Source organism: Peromyscus californicus, unplaced genomic scaffold, assembly GCF_007827085.1.
Source record: "Peromyscus californicus insignis strain IS unplaced genomic scaffold, ASM782708v3 Scaffold_11__1_contigs__length_118956290, whole genome shotgun sequence".
Lineage (NCBI taxonomy): Eukaryota > Metazoa > Chordata > Mammalia > Rodentia > Cricetidae > Peromyscus > Peromyscus californicus.
The window spans coordinates 54,502,254-54,518,497 of record NW_026294402.1 but is presented as its reverse complement, the minus strand read 5'-3'; the positions used below and the strand labels follow the sequence as shown (position 1 = coordinate 54,518,497).

General features: G+C 52.5%; 1 protein-coding gene across 1 annotated transcript; it reads left to right on the top strand.

Moving 5' to 3' along the window:
• Positions 1-6,939: 6,939 nt before the first annotated feature.
• Nr2e3 (nuclear receptor subfamily 2 group E member 3) lies at positions 6,940-13,879 on the top strand. Its single transcript, XM_052729168.1, has 8 exons — positions 6,940-7,036; positions 7,586-7,712; positions 7,828-7,931; positions 8,010-8,231; positions 8,318-8,475; positions 9,270-9,516; positions 9,781-9,886; positions 13,747-13,879. Exons 1-8 carry the CDS (start codon positions 6,940-6,942, stop codon positions 13,877-13,879), a joined length of 1,194 nt encoding a protein of 397 aa, XP_052585128.1.
• Positions 13,880-16,244: the final 2,365 nt, after the last annotated feature.

The following is a 16,244-nucleotide window of genomic DNA, read 5'->3' as shown; positions in this document are numbered from 1 at the left end:
GGACCAGCCGCCACTTTTACAACCCTAGGTACTCTGGAATAGGGAGGAATGAGAAATATTAGAAAGAGATACCTAGACGATGAGAGGAAAGACAAAAACACAGGATAGCCTCAGGAGGGCCTGGGTCCTCGTCCATCCAGCCCAGAACTTTATTCCAAAGGACTTTTTATGACAATGCCAAGTGGAGGAGCAAAGACCTCCCCCTTGTGAGGTACAGTCAAGTGTGGACCCTTCCAAGCAGCTGGTACTCGGGCCCGTGGTCCAATCATCCTCTCATGCAGTCCTGCTGGGTACAGCCACCAGGAAACCTAGATGGGCTCCAACACAGGATGGAGGGTGTGCCCAGCATGCCTGAGGCCCTGGAGTTCAATCCTTAGGACCACAAAAGAAATCAGGGTCAGGGAAGGGAGACAAGTTCTGTAATGTCGAAATGGGACAGATTGGATTTCTTTATCTGGGCTTGGTGATAGAAAGCCACATCTTGGTAGACGGATTCTGTCGGTGTCAGAAAGTCAGTCAGAAGACAGGAGGACCCAGGAGGGGCTGGGAGATGGCTCTGCAGTTAAAGCTCGGGCTGCGAAAGCATGAGGACCTGAGCCTGGATCCCTAGAAGCGCATGAATGCCAGGTAGGTGTGGTGGCCTGCCTGTAACTCCAGCCTCGGAAAGTAGAGATGGGATCCCCAGAGCTAGGTAGCAAGACAAGCCATATTGATGAGCTCTAGGTTTGATTGAGAGACCCTGTCTTACAGAATACTGGGAAAGAGCAATGGGGGATAATTCCTTCATCAGTGTCAGGCCTCCCCGTGCACCCAAGGCCTCGTGCAGGGAAGAACAGCTGTTCTGAGTCAGGGCTGGGCAGCCCAGGCTGGAAGGACAGGGAACAACTGTTCCTGCTGGACCTGCTGCCTTGTGGAATCGTGCTTGTGTGTTTCTTCTGAAACACCTTTCTACAGAACACCTCTTTTATCTCCCTGCAGGGGTGCAGGATATGTGAGCCTCAGTTTAGCAGTTTTGACAGATGAGAGGATGTAACTAAGAAAGAGTATCAGGAAACAGTTTGGTACAAAAAGTCACATAGAAATGGCACCGTGTGTTATTTTAGAATGCTTCCGTGGGCACAGCTCCTCCGGGGATTTTCCATAATCCTTGCAGCTGTCATGACATTGTCCAGGACCTGAAGAATGAGTAGACGTGGGCAGTGACATGCGGTGCCAACATGTCACCCCTCTGGGGTCTGTGTGCATTCCCGCACGTTCACACACACAGCTGTGGTAATTCTCCAAAGTGCCCTCGAAGTTCCAGAAACACTCTATGGAAAGCCAGCGTGGAAGGCAAGGAGGTTACTGCAGAGAAATCCCTTTGCTTTTCCTGTGCATTGGCGTGGCTGGGGCTGTTGCTACAGGACATGCCGGCCCACAGTAGTAATTCAGCCCTTGGAGGCTGGGGCTCAGGCTGGATTGCATGTCGAGACCCTGTCTCAAAACATAAAGACAATTTTTAAAATACTTCTATACTGGTTTTCAAACTCCTCCTTATTCTTCCCCAGCCCCCACCCCAGATCTGACCCATGGCCCAGAAATGAACTAGTTTACAATCCAGTTCAGCAGGTGGTTGGGTGGAGTCGGGTGGGAGCCCCTGGGTGGGCTGCTACAGGCTCCAGCTGTTCCCTCACAAAGGTTGGGCCACAACAGCTGTAGATGTGTTAGCTTATAGTCTAATGAAGGAATCAGCAGACTCACCAGGCCTACACGAGGGTTATTTATTCACAAATGTTTCTTATTAGTATTACTCAGGGTAATAATTTCCCACCTACTCTGTTTGCTAAAAAATGAAAGCATTTTCTTCTATCCCGATTTTAGCTGTAGTACATATTCATCAGGAAATGTTTAAAAAATAGCAAAAATGTTACTTCTGATGAGAACTTTGGCCGTGATGATTCTAGAATGTTCTTCTAGTAGGGGGCTGGGGAGGCAGCTCAGTGAATAAAGTGCTTGCTGTGCCCAAGGATCTGAGTTCAAATCCCTGGCAATCACGTAAAAATAGGGCACAGCTGTGTGTACCTCAAATCCTAGTGTTGGGGGCAGATTCGGGCAGATCCAGGGATCAAGTCAGCCTTTCTGTACTGGACACTTCTGTGAGAAACTGTCTTAGGGGAATAAGGTAAAGCAAGATACCTCTGTCCTCCAGGATATGTACATGTACGTACACATGTATACACACACATACGCATATATATACAAAACACACACACACACACTGCTCTGCTGGGGGACAGAGGAGCCCACCCTTCGGAGGGCCTGGCAGGGGGGAGGAACTGACCCAGACATGACCACTGCCATCACCTCAGGTGAAGGAAGGAAGAGGCTCCCCTGCAGCTGGAGCCTAGGGTAGGGCCTCCTAGGTCTTGTCAGGTCTGTAAAATGCTTAAGGGCAAAGGCTTCTCCAGTGATGGGCTGGGCAGCTGGGCAGAGGAATATCTGATTACTTCTAAATGTTATCTGGAGAGCAGAATAAAGAGTCTCTGTTGAGAAACTGCTAGTGTCTGTCCACTAGGGTCTGCCTCCCTGAGTTCTGACCTGGCCACTGCCCGTGCTAGATAAAGAAGCCATTGACTCAGCCAGGCCAGGCGAGGAGCCTGGCATCCTGGGATCTTGAGTCTCCTGAGGCCTATGAAATCGAGCTGGAAACACTCTTTGAATGGCTTTGAAGTTGAGAGAGCAGCAGGTGGTCCCACCCACCGGAACCGGAGACCCCACTGTTGGAAGCGGTTGCATGGGGTTCTGGGGGAAGGGTGCAGCGCACAGACGGCACCCACAGGTGGATTTACTAAAATTGCGGCAGGATCCAGTCTTCAGGAAATGTCCTGTTGGTGAGGTTTGGGAAGTGAAATTACTGGGCCTCTAGCTCTGAAGAGCTCATGCATTCAACAAACTGTAGCTCTTCAAAGAGAGGGGAGGACACCTGGGGATGTGGCTCAGGTGACAGAGTGCTTGCCTCGCATGCATGAGGGCCCGGGTTCCAGGCCCAGAACCGCACAAACCACAGGTGGCTGGCCCTGTGGTCCCATCACTAAGGAGGTAGAAGTGGGAGGATCAGAAGTTCAAGGCTGACCTGAGAGCAGCTGTGGCTGCCTACACACGCCGGGGCTTCAGCAGTCAAACATGGATCAGAAAGGAGCTTAGGGGCCCTTCTCCCCATTGACTACTGGCTACCAATAGACTCCGAGGGAGGGATAGTCATTGTGTACCACTGAGGAGCCCTCCAGCTCAATCCCTCGGTTATACAGATATTTCCAGTTGAACTCATTGGATCTCAAAACAAAGAAAAACAAAAAAAAAAACCCACAAAGTCAAAATGTGGTGTTTGTGTTTGTTGTTGTTGTTTGTTTGAAAGGAATTTGTAGGGAGGCAGGTAAGGGTAGGATTCAGGTTAGAGGGTTTTAAGAGGGAGATAATAATCAGAGTGCACCTTACACATGCATGAAATTGTCAAAGAACAAAATATAAATTTTAAAAAAAGTTCAAGGTCATCCTCAGCTGCATGGTGAGCTTGAGGCCTGCCTGGAGTACCGGAGATCCTGTAAATAGCCTCTAGAGAAGATCTGGTCCAGGGACCGCTTGCTATAGACCTGCAGCTGCTGGAATGAAAGTCAGTCACCAAGCTGACAGGCAGCAGCCGCCATCCCAACCCGGCAGGTCAGGCCCCAGGCCTGGGCCCCAGGAGCCACCTCCTGGTCAGGCAGAGCCCTGGCAGGTCAGACCCCAGACAGACTGGGACTAGGGACTGACAAGCCCAGGCCCTAAGGAGGTCAGCGCTGCAGCTTGCCCTATGCTCAGCACCCACCCCAGGCCTCTGGGGAATCAGAAGAAACTGCTGACCTGTCCCCTAGAGAAATAATTGCATTAGTAAGGTGGCCTCTGGTGGCTTCGTCAGCGGTTTCAAGGCTTTGAGTTGAGTAATCCTTTGGTGTCTGCCCTAGCAGCTGGCGGTCACAGGCTGGGGGACACCACCACCCCCACTACCCCCCCCCCCCCCCAGCTAACCCCTACACGGTATATCTCCTGTCATCTCACCCTCACCACACAGCTCAATTCTGGGGGAGCCTGAGATGCCAAAGACGAGAATGTCGGGGAATACAAACTCAGAAACAGATCTTCTGTCCGACTGCCTTCTGACCAGATGCTAAGCTAAACTCTAACCCCATTTCTGGAATCTTCCATCTGGACAGAGGAGAGAAAGTAGACCCGGAGTAAGCTTCAACATTAAGGACAGAGAGCCTGGCCCTGCACGAGATCTAGATGTAGAGAATGGGTAGGTTGAGAGGACACTGAGCAGGTCTAGAAGGCTGGGTAAGGATGAAGCAGGTGAGCAGGAGGGGCACCCCCTTACCCACTCAACCTGTTTGCTCTGCCTTCGGGGCCTGACCAGAGCAGTGTCCCACGGGGAAGGCATTCCATCTGTCCCGTGGTCAGATTTTCCTAGAGCACACACCTGGGGAGCTAAGGTCACTGGGCTCAATTTACCACAAAGCCTCCACAAGACCCCCCTGGGGCCACCCTAGGACTTTATCCCTTCCTCCTCCTGCCTCTATACTGTTAGCGCCAAAAGAGTCAAGGCCACCTGGGAGAGAAGAAAAGCTCCCTTTGGTGCTGGCCTCCTGGCTCCTCCCTCCACCCTACTAACCATGACAGTCCATCTCCCATCCACCCCCAGGACACATCCACCTGCTTTACAGATGAGAAAACAGAAGAGCACAGCGCTCGGTGCTGGCCAGAAACTCTGCAGTGATTAACACCCACCTCCATCCCTACCTCTTTACTGCTCCATAGCTGTGTGGCTTGGGGCATATTACCTCCCCACTCTGGGCCTCTCTAACTCAGTCTCCCAGCTGCTGTTGAGGCTCACGGTGTCAGCTTCTCTGTAGGGTCGTTGTGAGGTGTATGACACAGTGGTGGTTTGTGGGAGAAGTCTCTGAACACTTTCCCAGAGCGTTTCACTGCTGAGACGCCATCTTTGTCTCCACCTCCCCACCGTCTCTTCCATACCTACAGGGTCTTCATTTTCCTCCGCATTGGCTCAGCTGGACACCCTCAGCTCAGCCTGACCCATTCTGCCCCCTGACACGATTGACCACCCCCCCAAGTCCTTGGGCCCCACTTACATGTCCATGCAGGCCAGTGGGGCATGAGTGAGATGTGGGGGCATAGATAGATCTTGGGTGAGGAGCTGAGGACAGAGACTCTGGTGAGAGCCTGGCATGAAGCTGTCACGGAAGCCATGAATGCCCGTCCTTCAGACTGCCCATGGAAAGAATAGAAACATTACTAGAGTGACTTTTGGATGAATATGATGACATATTCCGAGTACAGACCTGGGCTATGATGCCCTGGTTTGGCTGCTAAGTGGAGCTTCAGGCCTCGTCCATGAAGGGTCCTGCCGGGCTTCTGGGTCAGAGTGAGGACAGAGAGGACAGGTGAGAGGCTCATGGCCTCGGCGGATCACCCTGCAAAGCCCCTGAGCTGACTTTCCAAATCCCCAATAGTGCTTCCCTGTCACACTGAGGGTTAGCCCCACTTAGGAGGCCATGCTCCACCCGTCCGTCCCCTTAACTCCGTGATCCCTAAGAAGCTCCCAGTCTCTAATGCAGGACAGAACTGCCCACCCTGTGAGGCAAGGCCAAGCTGAGGATGGTATTCCCCTTGCCCCAGACCAACATGGGACTTCTGCCCCTCTTGGGCCTGGGGAGAGGATGGCAAAGGGCAGGCTGGCAGGGACAGGACAGGATGTTTACTGGGGTGCTGCCTCAGGCTTCTTAGTACCAGGCACCAAAACACATTCTGGGAAATATTTAACTTCATTTTCCCGCCTCTACCGGAAGACAGGCATTTGGAGAAAACCGGGGTTCGCAGACGCTGTCCCTTGCTCGGGATGCATGACCCATGACAGAGCAGGGATACGCATGGAGGTGGCTCTACCTTGCCCTCACCTCTCTTCCTGTGGCACCAGGAGGCACAGACTCCCACTCACTCTTCCTCCACAAAACCATTTCAGGTTTAAGCTAGGCAGGGGGACCTGGGTTTAGTGGGGATACCGCCTGCCTGGCACTGGAGTCCAGGCCAGGGGAGGAGGTGGAGGCCACCTGGGCACTCAGAGCCTGCTCTGGGCAGCTGTGTCCCACCTCATTGTGCCATGGGAAAATGCCCACCAGCTTCTCCACTGCCCCCGGTCTACCCAACACCCTCCGCTGGACCTGATCACAGAGACATCTGGAGATGCTAGCCTTCCAGTGGGCAGGTCCCCAAAGCACCGGGGCCCAAGGAGTCCTTTACTAGGATAGAAGATAGGCTTCCCAGAACCCAAAGTGAGCAAGCCCCCAGGGGCAGGGGTCCACACAGGCACAGCGCTACATACACAGGCACACACACCTCAAATACATGGCGAATGTCACAAAAGCATTTGAAGTCCTCGGGGAGGCGGGATCTACAACATGCCCCCTCATAAGATTTGTCACTGGATAACAGTCTCAGCCTGGCCCCTTGGTCCCGTGCAGTGTGTGTAAGGACGGCAACAGCAAAGGATGGACAGGGATACTGGCAGCCTGGGAGTCAGCCTGAAGACAGCAGGGCTGACCAGCTCCCAGGGGCACCTGGGTAATGCTGCAGGTGTGGCCAGTTGATCCCCTGTGGAGACAGTAAAGATTAAGAGGATCATACACTGTATCCAGAGCTGTGCTGGGAGAAGTCTGGACCCAGAGCCAAGGTGTTGAGAAAGCTCTAGAAGGAAAAACTTGTAACTCACAAGGGAAGGGAAGCCGAGGAGAGACAGGCACGGACGGATAGACAGACAGACAGTAGACAGCAGTAGAGACAGAGACATAGTTGGACCCAGCAGCTGCTTGCAGGCAGGTAACAGGTGGCCCTTGGGACCTGCCATACCCAATGAGCTCTACAATGGCTGCCTCGGCTGTGGCTGTGGCTGTCACAGCCTCCAAGAAGGAGTCTCCGAGCAGGTGGGGTCTTGGAGAGGATCCAACAGGTATGACTTTTTTTTTTTTTTTTTTTCTGGAGGTGAGATCTGGGCCCTTGAGGAAGCGAATACAAGCGGTAGGTTCAGGGGGCCATGAGAGGAGCTTGAGCCATGAGGTCCCAGCTCCCGGGCTGTGAGTGAGCGTGAAAGGGCCAGCTGACAACCCCGAAACCCCAGGAACTCAGAGGTCAGCAGAGAAGGACCTAACAGGGGAGCTGCTGAGGAAGGAAAGGTGCTCTTGAGACACCAAGAGATCCTTATGACCGTTTTCATGAGGGCCTGAAGCCGCCCACGGCGAGGGGCTGGGGCTGGGAATGTGGAGGCAGCGTGGTTGTCTTGCTGGAAATAGGCTACGAATGGAGTAGAGATAGTAAGGGATGGGAGCTGGGATTGGGGTGCCACAGTGGGGAGACTGCTTTTCTGGGTGGGAATGACATGTCTATGTCTAGATAGGGAAGGTGGGAGGGAACCTATGGACTTGGAAAAGGATGGGGGGGGGGGTGCGCATGTGCGTGCGAGCTCGCAGCCATCTCAGTCCAGCCCTGCCTCCCCACGCAGGTGTGGGGCCCTCACTCCAGTGCCGAGTGTGTGGGGACAGCAGCAGCGGGAAGCACTATGGCATCTACGCCTGTAACGGCTGCAGCGGCTTCTTCAAGAGGAGTGTGAGGCGGAGGCTCATCTACAGGTGCCCCAGTGTGCCTCGCACGGGTGGAGGTGGTTTGGGGAAAGCCAACGCCCAAACCCAAGGCCTAGGGCCTGGGCATGACACTGGTCCCCCAGGAGCTCCCTGTCCTCTGCAGATGCCAGGTGGGGGCAGGAATGTGCCCAGTGGACAAGGCCCATCGCAACCAGTGCCAGGCCTGCCGACTGAAGAAGTGCTTACAAGCAGGCATGAACCAAGATGGTGAGTGGTGGGCACAGAGCAGGTGGTATCACTGCCGAGGGTCGGGCAGGGGTGTCCTGAGTCTCCCTGCCTTCTAAGCTGTGCAGAATGAACGCCAACCCCGAAGCATGGCCCAGGTCCAGCTGGACGGCATGGAAGCAGGCAGTGATCCCCGACCTGAGCCCTTGGTGGCCTCCCCTGCCTTGGCAGGGCCCAGTCCCCGAGGCCCCACAGCTTCGTCTGCAGCCAGAGCCATGGGCCACCACTTTATGGCCAGCCTCATCACCGCTGAAACCTGTGCTAAGCTGGAGCCCGAGGATGGTAAGTAGAAGAGGGCAGTGGGCGTGGATCCTCTCACCCAGCTTCCACAGAGTGGACACTAAGACCACAACCTCCTCCCTTGACAGCTGAAGAGAACATTGATGTCACCAGCAATGACCCGGAGTTCCCTGCATCCCCCTGCAGTCTAGATGGCATCCATGAGACATCAGCTCGCCTACTCTTCATGGCTGTCAAATGGGCCAAAAACCTGCCTGTGTTTTCCAATCTGCCCTTCCGGGACCAGGTACACCACACAGCCTGCCTGCTGGAGCTGGGCCAGGCAAAGTTAGGAGTCATAGATCTGTCAGCTTGGGGGAACATATACCCCTGGGCTGGTAAGGGATGGAGGCTTACATGGCTCAGATGGTGACCATGGGGTACTTGTGTCTCTGAGTTGGGGATGATCAGGGCAGTGGCAGTGGAAATAAATACATCTCTGGGGGAAGGTTGCTCACCAGAGATGCATAGAGCCTAGGATGCAGGGTAGGACCCGTGGCTCTCTGGGTCCATTGTCTTTCCTTCTGCACACTGAGACAGCAATCTGCATACTCTGAACAACAGAGTGGCTGACTCTGGGTGTCTTTAGAGCAAGGCTCCCCATGACCTCAGGCTTGAGTGTCACCCCAGCCTTTCCACATGTGGAAAAGTGCTCTGAGCAGGCAAAGATCTCACAGTGATCCAGGAGAGAGCGGCTGCCAGATGGGCTGAGCCCTCAGCAAGGCTGTGTGTTTGGAGGGAATAGCTTGGAAGAGTCAACCAGTTCCTTGAACTCACTCAACATGACACTCTTGGAATCATCTGGAGACTGTCCAGCATCCCTGGACTCTGGGCTTATCCAGAATGGCCCAGCCACAGCTCTGGATAGAATCCACAAGGCATCTGGAAACATAGGTAGCTGAGCCAGAGCCTGTGTAGGCAGAGGTCAGGAGGAGACTCTCAGCACCTGGGAGCAGCCCTTCTGTCCCTGGAGAAGGTGGCAGGCAGAGAGCACCAGGAACTGTGCCCCAGTGCTGACACTTGAACCCTCTCTGGTCACAGGTGATCTTGCTGGAAGAGGCGTGGAATGAACTTTTCCTCCTGGGAGCCATACAGTGGTCTCTGCCCCTGGACAGCTGCCCACTGCTGGCCCCACCTGAGGCCTCCAGTGGCAGCGGCTCTCAGAGCAGGCTGGTCTTGGCTAGTGCAGAGATGCGCTTCCTGCAGGAGACCATCTCTCGATTCCGGGCGCTGGCGGTGGACCCCACGGAGTTTGCCTGCATGAAGGCCCTGGTCCTCTTCAAACCCGGTACTCAGCCTTGGCCCAAGCCTTCCAGAGACATGGTTGAGAGTTTAAAAAAAAAAAAAAAAAAAGCGGGGGGTGGAGGTGGGGCCAGCGTGGGTTCTGGTGACTTTTTTTTGCTGGGCCCCTCATAAACTCACCTGGGTGTAGATGGATAGTCCTCATTCTCGGGAGGGGGAGCAGAGAAAAGAGGCGTGGCCTGATACTTTTGGGGGTTGTGGGATCAGGCAGGCTTCTGGAAGGGAGCTCACTGGTACTGTTTCTCCCCAGAGACACGAGGCCTGAAGGATCCTGAGCACGTGGAGGCTCTGCAGGACCAGTCCCAAGTGATGCTAAGCCAGCATAGCAAGGCTCACCACCCCAGCCAGCCTGTGAGGTGACAGTGTGACGGGCCTAACCATCCCCCTCCCCATTTCCCTGCATCCTTCCACCCACCCCTCCCACACCATCTCTGGGCTTCCCTGCTTAGACAGGATAAGAGGGCTCAGTCAGTCGGCAGCATCTACCCAACACCTCCTGTGGACAGACTCAGTGCCAGGTCCCAGGAGGGCACCAAAAGACAAAGCCTGCAGGGACGGATGCCTAGCACAGTAGCCACGTGAAAGACAAGGGTCACCCAGGACAGGTATGGAGGATGGCTTATATCTGAAGGGGTAGCAAAGGTCAGGTTTTTTAAAATTTTTACGTTTTAAAGGCAGAATTTCAGTTTGTATCCCACACTGGTTTCAGATTCAGAGTTTTCCTGCCTCTGCTTCCCAAGTGCTAGGGTTACAGGTGTGCCCTTCTATGCGCCCAGCCTTTGACAGGGACCTGTCTCCATAAGAGGATAGGGTCTAAAGAGAAGAGAAAATCTTATCTATGAAGGTAGAGAGAGGCCAGCAATATGCATTTTTAGACAAGAGTCTAGTACAAAAGGTTCAAGAGTCTTGCTGGTAGGAGGTGGGAAATTAAGACAGTTAACCTGGGACCAGCCCGATTAGAGCTTGGAGTGTCCACTAAAGGCATATCTGATGAGAGAGGTGGGGGGCACACCTGAGACTCTGTGGGAGGAAGCTTCATGCTCAGGACTGGATCTCATGCAGACCTGTGTGGCAGTGGGCACAAAAGACATAACAGCAACCGCCCTGTCCGGAAGATTCCATGGGGTCATGGCCTTGGGGAGCGACCAAAGGGAACAGGAAACAGACCACAGTGTACAACTCTGGGAGTTAGAAAGGGACAGATTTAACCTTTGGATAAAGGCAAGGAATGAGCAAAGAGATGCGTTTGGGAGTAGAGGGCTTTCAAAACTTAAAAGGAAAGTTGAGAGTCTGGAAGGAACTTGCTGGGCTCTGGGGAAAGTATGGAAGGCATGCTGTAGAAATGTGCAGAAAAGCCAGGCATGAACGAACATGGGTGTGGCCGGCGCAGGCTGAGTGGGGGTGGGAGATGCAGGTGGAGGGTCCCAACTTAGTCTAGAATTAGGAATTACATCAGCTGTCTTATACCACTCAGCCAGGCTTCTGTGGACTCTTCTAGACCACATTATGTGCATTCTTTCTGAGGAACTGGTGACATCATCCTCAAGCACCTCTCCAGTAGGCAAGGTCAGCACCGTGTGGGGCAGGAGCAGAGGAAGCATGGTGGTGTGTCAGTGCTAAGGCCTGACATAGCATCTCTGGAGTGGTCATCACAGACATCCAGAAATCAGCGGTCTCCCTAGTCCCCTCCAAGACCAGCCCTCGGAGGCATCCTGGCCTGTTGATCATGTATCACAGTTCAAAAATACTGAGGAAGGTTTTCTATGTAGGGATAGGCGGGACTAACTCAAGTGTCTGCCAAGCAAACATGAGGACCTGACTTGGATTCCCAGCACTCACATAAAAGCCAGGCATGGTGACATGTATCCGTCACCTCAGCACTGAACTGGGTAGAGATAGGTGGATCCATGGAGCTCACTGGCCAGCCAGCCTAGCTGAACTGATGAGTTCCAGGTTCAGTTGAGAAACCATGTCTCAAAACATAGGGAGGAAGGGCTAGAGAGATGGCTCAGTAGATAAGAACATGTGCTGTACAAGCAAGCATGAGGACGTGGGTTCAAATCCCCAGCACCGTGTGAAAAAAGCTGACAATGCTGGGTAAGGCAGGCTAAATAAATAAAAACCAATGTCCGGCGGCAGACACAGGCAGATCCCAGGGCTCTCTGCTCAGCCAGCCTAAATAACAAGGTTTTGTTTCAGAAAGAAACCTTGTCTCAAGGGAAGAAAGCAGGGATGTACAGGATGCCCAGTGTCGTCTTCTGACCTCTGTCAGTATATACGCACCATCACACACATATGGACGTGTGTGTGTGTGTGTGTGTGTGTGTGTGTGTGTGTGTATACTCACATGTGTATGCACAAACACACGAAATGAAGATAGAGCGGGTAAGGATTGAAGAGATGACTTCTGGTCTCCGCACACACAGACTCCCTGGATCCCTCTTGTCCTTTATTGCCCTGGGCAGAACTGGGTGTCACTGCAGGGTCTCCAGACTCTGGGTCAATGTATTTCAGCACAACCTACATAGAGACATGAAACAAAGTCCCGCTAACTAAAACACACCCTTGCTCTGTATGCTCTGCTCTGATACACTGCTTTAAGATGAAGTTCCACGTAGTCCAAGCTAGCCCTGGACTCACCATGCCTCTGGGGGTAGCTTAAGCTCCTGATCTTCTTGCCTCTTCTGTCAGAGCACTAGGGTGATGACAGGTATGTGGAACCACACATGGTCTATGTGCTGCTGGGATGGAGCCCAGTGCCTTGTGCCTGCTAAGCAAGAGCTCTACCAAGGCCGGGTGGCGGTGGCACGCCTTTAATCCCAGCACTGGGGAGGCAGAGACAGGCAGGTCTCTGTGAGTTTGAGACCAGCCTGGTCTACAGAGTGAGTTCCAGGACAGCCAGGACTACATAGAGAAACCCTGTCTAGAAAGAAAAAAAACAAAACAAAACAAAACAAAAAACTCTATCTAGTGAGTTATATCCTCAGTTTCTATTTTGTTGTTTATTTTCTATCTTATTTTTAAAAGTCCATTTGTGAGGCGTTACCTACCATTATCTACCAGGTGGGCCATACCTGCAGTTTGCAATAACTCTCCACTAGACTTCACAGTTACTTCTTCCCTCTCCCTAGATCAGTAAGACAGGAGAAGAGAAGGTAGACCAGAGGTGGGTGTGTGTGTGTGTGACTGCTCACATGCTGCTCACAAGAGAAAGGAGGCTTTTAGGCAGGCAAAGCTACTCAGGAGCTCAGAGAGTGAATGGCAGGGCTTCTCAAGCTCCCCAGGTGCAGTCAAACCAGCAACTGCCTTGGGGAGCTCAGCCTCTGGGTGGTGGGCACTGGCCCCAGCGGGATGACTTCTCCCCACGGACGTTCTGGTTCTGGTTTTTTGTTTGTTTGTTTTGTTTTGTTTTTGTTTTTTCTTTTCCCACCAGGACCCCTGCTTTAGCAAATGGTTCTTACTTGAATCTAGGATGGATTTTTTTTTTTTTTTCTGGGTGTATCTCAGCCAACCAAAATCTCCCTTGACTTCAGAATTTTTTCAGTAGTAGTTATTATCATAGGTGTTTCACAGACAGGAATTCATATTCTTCTATGTAAAACTAATATAACTTACAGTGTTCATCTGATCAATGAACATAAAAACAGGATTGCTATGAGGAATGTCTCACAGGCTGGGAGATGGCCACGCGCACAAGCATGGAGACATGACTGGAGCTCAGATCCCCTGAACCGGCACAAAAGCTGGCCGGCATGGCACCTGCTTGTAATCCCAGCCCCTGGGAGGCTGACACGGGGTCCCTGGGCCGAGTTAGCTAGTTGGATTAGCCAGAATTGGTTGGCTTCCAGTTCAGCAAGGGATCCTACCTCAGTAAATAAAGTGGAGTGAGCCAGGAAGACACTTGACCTTTAAACTTTCATAAGCACCCGCACACACAAAAGCACTCAACACGGTGAACATGTATTCACACACACACCACATGGATGTGCAAAGAAATAACTTCTCATTTTATAATCTTGACATGTAATGAACAATATTATGGAGTCCCTGTTTTCATCATGCTCCTACCCAAGCGGAAGGTGGAGGTGAGTCCTCTAAGACAGGGGCCTTTCCCTATGGCAGGCCCTGGGCACCTCTCAGCCCTCCCTCCTTCCCTCCCTGACAGCCTTGCTCAGCCGCCAGCGCGAACCCTGACAGCATCCTTCCTCCTGTTCAGGTTTGGGAAATTGCTCCTCCTGCTGCCGTCCTTGAGGTTCCTCACCGCTGAGCGCATCGAGCTCCTCTTCTTCCGAAAGACCATAGGGAACACTCCAATGGAGAAGCTCCTTTGTGATATGTTCAAAAACTAGTGAGCGTGTCCAGTGTTCCCAGGCACCCGGGCAACACTCTTTTGGAGCTAAGTCTTTTCTGCCTTTCTCATCCAGCAATTCCACGTGCAGGTTTTTGTACCTGGCAGAAATTTCTCCCAAAATACTTTATTGGAATATTCCTAGCGGTCTTATTAGCAGCCCTAGCTCTGTGTGGACAGTAGAATGCATGGATGGGTTGTGTTATATTCATAGGAAAAACAGCTGGGGGTGGGGCGGGGATGAACAGCAGGTCCACATGACAACATGGAGACGTTTTGTAGGCTACAAGGTGAACATAAAGCCAGGCATGAGTAACTTTCATACAGGGTTCAAGACCAGGAAGGGGGAGGGGAAGGAAGGAAGATGGGAAAGAAAAGAAAGAAAAGGAAATGAGAAAAGAAAAAATGTAGAAGAGGCTGGTAGTGGTAGAAGTCACCTCTGGGTGGGGGGTGGGGAGAGGGGAATAGACTCCTGCACCAGGAATGCCCTTGGTTTTGATCTGGATGATAAACTGATGGTCATTAAAACTCACGGCACACTTACAATTCATGCACTTTGCTGTATTCTGTTTGACCCCGGTTAAAATAAAACCAGAAAACTGCATCCCAGGCTTTCTATTTGAGCACGGGGAAGAAAGGACAAGCTTTAGGAATGCAATCTAGTGGTTTTTAGCAAGGCAGAGGGAATGGGGAAAAGGACAAGGCCTGTCAGAGCCACATGCTCCGGTGGGCTAGTGTCCCTTCGGTATCTGTAAAGCACTCTGCAGCTCAGAGCAAGACAGTCACAGGCTGTGTGTGTGTGTGTGTGTGTGTGTGTGTGTGTGTGTGTGTGTGTGTGTGTGTAGAACCCTTCATTATCACTCCTTAATCCCTCATGGAAAGACCTGGCTCAGACAAACCCTCTTTTACAAAGACAGACCCAAACAAGTTAGTGAGACCTGGTCAATAATTATAAAAGTTAACATATCGGCTGGCTGTGGTCCAGCCAAGAGTACTTGCTTAAAATGGATGGAGCCCTGGGTTCAGTTCCCAGCACTACCCAGACACACAGGGTTTACATATGCCAGGCCATGTGTACAACAGGCAGTGAGCTGGGCACCCAGGCTGGGTTGTCTGATCCTCACGTAACTCCAAGGAGGGCCAACTGTCACCGTTTCTAAATAAACAAAGGCTTCGTGGACGCCCACGTTGTTGTACCGCTAATCACCGGCTGCTTAATTCCGATGTGGCCGCCTCAGTTCTCCCTTCCACTCTGGAATCAGCTAGAGCATTCTGTTGCATTTCCTGTCTTCAGAGGAGAAATGTAAGGGGCTGGAAGAAGCCTAGGGGTTCTCTGGCCTGTGGCCTACATTTGAATCTCACAGCTGCAAAGACCAACCCTCTGCTCAGGAAAAGGTGGGCTGGGCAAAGGGTGGGCTGGGCAAAAAAGGTGGGCTGGGCCAAGAGGAAAGAGTTTGACGAATCCGTCGTCTGGTGGAAGACCTTCACACCACAGCAGGCCAACTACTTGTCCTCTAAAAGCATCAACCTGGGGCTGGCAGGATGGCTCAGTGGGGAAATGACAATTGTCACCAAGCCTGATTCAGTTTGAACTCTGGTGGAGGGAGAAAACCAACGACTTCCACATGCTCACTGTGTGCCACTCCCCACCCCCAAATAAATGAAAAGTTAAAGGCGTCAGTCTGGCCTGTTAGTGGGTTTTCTGACGTCTGTGTTGCTGCTGCTGCGCGGTCTGATGTCACATCAGGCCAGAACAAAGATGCCTGATGAGAACACATGGTTGACATGGGCCACACCTGGCCGGCCCACTCAGCTTACAAGCTGGCGTTTGAGAACAGTAAGCGTGCAAAGGTGGCCTGCTGAAGTTCTCTGGCAAAGAACTCTGGGGTTTTCTAGGAGGCAGTCTTGGAGAATTCAAGGAGATGTTTAAGCCGAGTCATCCGCCCTCAGCTTGGTCTCAAAGCCAGCCACTCTCAGGGCTTCCCCTTGTGGCAGAAACACCAGAAAAGGCGGGTCTCCCTTTGGATCTTAAAGGTCTCACAGAGGTGTGGAAGGCGTGGGCACGGGCCTATGGCCCTGTTGGGAGCCCTGCAACCTTTAGGGGGCGGGTCCTACGTGGAAGGGAGGTGGGCGGCATCTCAGGACCCTGGCTCCTCCTCTAACACTTTGTCCTCCCAACACCTGACCAGCTGCCTCTTCCTCTACCAAGCGAAAGCGACGGAGATAATCGACCACGGATGAAACTGTGAGCCAAAATCTTTCTTTCTTTTTTCAAAAAAGAGTTGTTTTAAAGTGTGTGTGCGTCGCTGGCTGGTGCGGGTGCCTGTAGAGCCCAGGGGTTTTAGATCCTCGGGAGCTGGAATTCC